This window comes from Phaseolus vulgaris, chromosome 3 (assembly GCF_000499845.2).
Source record: "Phaseolus vulgaris cultivar G19833 chromosome 3, P. vulgaris v2.0, whole genome shotgun sequence".
Classification (NCBI taxonomy): Eukaryota; Viridiplantae; Streptophyta; class Magnoliopsida; order Fabales; family Fabaceae; genus Phaseolus; species Phaseolus vulgaris.
In genome coordinates, this window is record NC_023757.2 from 26,050,431 (window position 1) to 26,055,516 (window position 5,086).

Sequence of the window (5,086 nt, forward strand, 5' to 3'; positions counted from 1 at the left end):
ACGAGGCAGAGATGGTACATTTTGAGGAAACGGTTAGAATTTATGACGATCTTGTTGTGGCGAACATGAATTTAATTTCACAAATCCAATAACAAATAAAAAAATAATACTGAAGGTGCATCAGTGATCATCCTTTGTATGATTGCTTTTGGATTGAGTTTGTTATGCACGGTGCCTAGTAGAAGCAACTCTATGAGAGAGTTTACACCACAAAAAGAGTGCCACAGACAAGAATTAATGGAATACTTGGTTCACACTGAACAATCTCGAGATATTATTCGCATGGGACCGGAAGCTTTCATTCAATTATGTCAACGAATACGTGCAACTGGACTTGTTAAAGATGCATATCGATCAACCGTGGAAGAACAAGTAGCGAAATTTCTGCACATTATTGGACATAATGTGAAGAATCGAAGTGTGTCATTCTTTTTCCATCGGTCTGGAGAAACATTTCCCGTCACTTTCATAATGTTTTGACTGCAATTTTAAGGTTGGAGGGGGAATTCTTAATTCAACCAAATGGAATGCTTGTAGAACCACACATCCTTAACAACAATCGATTTGTCCCCTACTTTAAGGTTTGTTGATGATAACATTACTTGAAATTATGTGTAATGTGTTATTTATTTTTTGTTTAATTAAAGTTATGAAATTTGGTTTACATTAGGATTGTTTAGGGGCCATAGATGAGACTCATGTACGTGTTAAGGTTGCACGTGCTGATCCACCTCGTTTTCGAGGGAGAAAAGATTGGCCAACCCAAAACATATTTGCAGGTTGTGACTTTGACATGAAGTTCACATATGTCCTGGCCGGTTGGGAAGGAACTACCTCCGATTCAAGGATATTGAAAGATGCTTTGGTACGAGACGATCCTTTGGTTATTCCAGAAGGTTAGTTTTAGGGGATTGGGTGTGCAGAAGAATTAAAAGGTTGTAGTAGTATATACTAACCCAGCTTTCGACAATCTTTATAGGAAAATACTATCTTGGTGATGCAGGTTTTATGTTAAAACGAAATATAATAACACCTTATCGTGGAGTGAGATACCATTTGAAAGAATATTCGCGAAGAGAGCCACAAAATGCAAAAGAGCTGTTTAATCATCGATATATTCATCACTTAGAAATGTAATTGAGAGAACTTTTGGGGTGCTAAAAAAACGTTTTCCAATTATAGCCAGTGGGACTGATCCACATTATGATGTGGATACTATGACAAAAAATGTTTTAGCTTGTTGTATTCTGCATAACTTTCTACGCGGGGTCGACAATGATGAGTCTCTGCTTGAAGAAGTAAATAATGAATTGTTACAAGAAGATGTCCAACAAAGCACTACCCATGCTCGTGAACATGATTATAGGCTAGAGTGTGATATTAGGGACACTATAACAAACGAAATGTGGCAAGATTATGTAAACAATTAATTTCATGAAATAATATTTTTTCTCCTATTTTTCAATGTTTGTCTTCGTACCTTTCAACAATCCCTGCTTGGGAAGAATTTGCAAGGATTTCTCTCTAGCATGTCCGAACCTCATATGCTACAACTTCGTTGCCTCGACATCCTTTTTAGAGCTAGAAGTTGTTGTCGCTACTGTCCCCACCACTGTACTACCTTGATAGTAATACAAATTGTTCTTCCTCACGCCTTTCAACCTCACCAGTGCTCCTGAAGTTGCTTTAAGAATTCCATCTCGCATCGTCACAACTAGGCCTTTAGATTCTAAAGCCCCTAATGAGATGAGATTCTTCTTCAACTTTGGCACGTACCGTCCATCCCGCAAAATTCTGGTGGATCCATCATGATTTCGCAACTTGATTGAACCTATCCTAGTTGTCTTACATGGATTATCATTACCCATGTAAACAACCCCACCATCAAGTTCTTGAAATTCAAAGAACCATTCCCGAATGGGACACATATGATTGGTACAACCTGAATCCAATATCCACTCATATGGATACAATGATGCTGAAAGCGAGACAATTAAAGAGATATCTGATTCCACATCACTTTTGCATTCTGCAACATTAGCATCTTGCGAAGCCTTCCCTTTCTTCTACAGTTTTGGACAGTCTTTCTTCCAGTGTCCTTTCTCATGATAGAAAGCACACTCATCTTTGGCAACGACTCAACCTTTAGACTTAGACCTCCCTCTTCTCCCCTTTGTCTGGCTTTGCTGACAACCTCTTGCCACCAATGTTTCTTCTGATGTTGTTGATCTGGTTTTCATCTTATTCTGCTTTCTCAATTCATGACTATATAAAGCAGAACAAACAGCATCTAACAACACATTCTCCTTCCCGTGAAGGAGCGTAGTCTCCAGATGTTCAAATTCATCAGGAAGAGATGATAACAACATCAAAGCCAAATCCTCATCCTCAAACTTCACATCTAAATTCAACAAGTCTGCTACTAATTGATTAAACATAGTGATGTGTGCATTCATAGTAGTACCTTGTTGTAGTCAAATCAAAACAACCTTTTCTTCATCATGAGCTTATTCTGACCACTCTTCTTCAAAAACTTGTCCTCCAATGCCTTCTACAGTTTATGTGCAGAAGTCTCATTTTTTACAGCATACTTCTTCTCTCTGGACAGGTAGGATCGAATAGTTTCGCATGCTAACTGGTTGATGATGCTCCAGTCTTTCTCCTCTACCTCCTCTGGTTTCTCTCCTTCAATAGCAATATCAAGACCCTGCTGAAAAAGAGAGTCCAAGACCTCTCCTTGCCACATGCCGAAATGTCCAATTCCATCAAATATTTCCACTGCCAATTTCAAAGTGGACACCGGGAACCTCGACCATGATGATGAGGAGCCTGACACTCTGGATACATCCTGCACTTCTTCTTCTTGATTTGCCATTACAAACTTGATGTGAATGTAACTACAAGAACACATGATTCTTGACATTCTTAGGAGCAACTTGAGCTGGATTTGCAAGGCACTTTACTTTAGAATTGGATCAATGTTCTAATTCAAGAACTCACCAAAACTTAGCACCAACCAAGACTCATATGGAAGCCCATGTATTGTCAAATGGAATCAAAACACAAGGAATGAAGAACAAGAATTAAAAACTGGACAGAATTGAAAAGCTAGCTACTGAACCGAAAAGAAACAAAGAACAAAGCTGGAAAAGTAAAAGTAAACGGTAGAAAATGAAGGAAAACACTAGGAATTAAAACTACCGAAAGGAAAATTGAAGAAAAGGAAGAAGAACACTTATAGGAAGATGCTTGCTGGATTTTGAGAATTGGAAGAAGCCATTCACGCCACTTGGAACCTTGAACCAAGATAAGTGATGGAGTGCCACCACTTGAAGCTCACCATAGCTCACAAGATAAGGCAAAGAAGAAGAAGACTCAAAACTCACAATTTCTCTCCAAATTTGAGTATAGTCTCTCTACTATAAAATTCCAATCTCAATTGTACAAGCTAAGCACCTTTATTTATAGCCTAGAGGTGCTGAAAAATAGGTGGGAATTTTCAAATAAAACTCATTTGAAATTCCCACCAAAAACAAGTCACATGGGAGGTGTGACCTTTTTCTACTATGACACCTCCTAAAAACTACACCTACACCCCCTACTAAGTCACATGGACAAAGTGACTCTCTCTAATACATTCACACCTATTTATTTAATATCCACACCTCCTACAAGAGTCATTCAAATGATGCTCTTTTATTTAATGCTTGGCCTTGCCCCTCATGGTTTGGACTTGGGCTTGGGTCTTCTTAGGCTTGGGCTTTGGGCTTGGGCCTCATCTTTTGCAAAGACTAATAAGAAGAACTTTAAATGCTTTGGCCCTTGTCCATTTCTTCTATTGATAACATCTTTTTTATTCTCATCAAAACTCAAAATATAGTATTCAATATTACAAACAATTTCAAACAACCCAAGGGCGAATCTTCGGCTCTTGATACCACTTGTTGGGAAAAACGGGTAATTTCCCCACTAAAACAGAACACTAACAGAGCTACCCGAAAAATAATATTTAATACTATAACAAAAGAGAAAACAACCTAATACTAATAAATAGAGCGAAATAATAAAAGAGATAAAGAGAAAAATAACACACCCGAAACTTGTTAACGGAGTTCAACCAATTTAGCCTAATCTCCGAGCACAGCTGAAACAACTCGCTTTTATTATTATGGGAAAAGATATTACAAATTGGGATATATAACAGTGAAGGAGGGGAGGCTAATTTATAACCCTCAAATCTCCTCCCAAACAATGAACCCACCGATGTGAAACTTGGGATTAAGCCAAAATCAACACCTTTTGTGGGGCAGAATCTACTGAGGTGGTCAAAGGACAATTGTGTCAAGGAATATTATTGAATGGCTGATGAGGGATCCAATGACACTTTTTAAAAACAATAACAAAATTTAATTGAATTAATGTAGGGAGTGGAAGAGAGCAAAAGAGGCAAAAGAAGAAAAAAAAGGAAGGAGTTTGGCTGCAAGAGAATGAAACAACGACTACACAGGGAAAGAAAAAAAAATCAAAGAGACTGAAACCGGAGACAAAGGTAGTTAGACTGGAAAATGAAGACGAGGATAATAAAACCACTGTGTTGTTCGTAAGGTTTATAGTAGACAATGATGGATTTTTTTCACGTGCCATAGTTTTTATGCATATTGATTTGTGATTTTTTTTTGTTTATGGTGGTGAACATGGTTGGTGCGATTATTTTTTGTTTTTTTTTAGTTTTTGTTGTGTGTGGTCGTGGGCGTGGTTGATGGAGTTTATATTTTGTTTACTAATTTTGGTTGTGATTTTAGGATGATTTGTTAGCTATTTTGGTTTTTATTGTTTAGAGTTGAAAAGATTAGTGAATTTGTTATTGCTGTTATATTTAATTTACATGGGTTGAGTGGTTAATATATTTTTGTTTCGGACAATTTTGAAATGATTTTTTCTAGTTCTATGAAAAAGTATGATGGTCAAAACTTTGAACTTTGATCATTAAGGAAGGAGTGTTGGTTTTGAAATATATTGAGATAGTTTTGGTTCAAGTATTGGAGAAGGAATATCGTCCAAAATAGATTTTGTTCTTACACTTAAC

General features: G+C 37.2%; 1 protein-coding gene across 1 annotated transcript; it reads left to right on the top strand.

The window, feature by feature from the left end:
* The first annotated feature begins 237 nt into the window (after positions 1 to 237).
* LOC137839445 (uncharacterized) lies at positions 238 to 1,430 on the top strand. The gene is made up of 4 exons (XM_068648560.1): positions 238 to 440; positions 494 to 581; positions 671 to 896; positions 1,183 to 1,430. Exons 1-4 carry the CDS (start codon positions 238 to 240, stop codon positions 1,428 to 1,430), a joined length of 765 nt encoding a protein of 254 aa, XP_068504661.1.
* Positions 1,431 to 5,086: the final 3,656 nt, after the last annotated feature.

Coding starts and splice junctions, on each gene's coding strand:
- LOC137839445 (XM_068648560.1), top strand. CDS start 238: ATGGAATACTTGGTTCACACTGAACAATCTCGAGATATTATTCGCATG. Junction 441..493: donor GTGTCATTCTTTTTCCATCG/GTCTGGAGAAAC, acceptor TGCAATTTTAAG/GTTGGAGGGGGAATTCTTAA. Junction 897..1,182: donor TCCTTTGGTTATTCCAGAAG/GTTAGTTTTAGG, acceptor TTCCAATTATAG/CCAGTGGGACTGATCCACAT.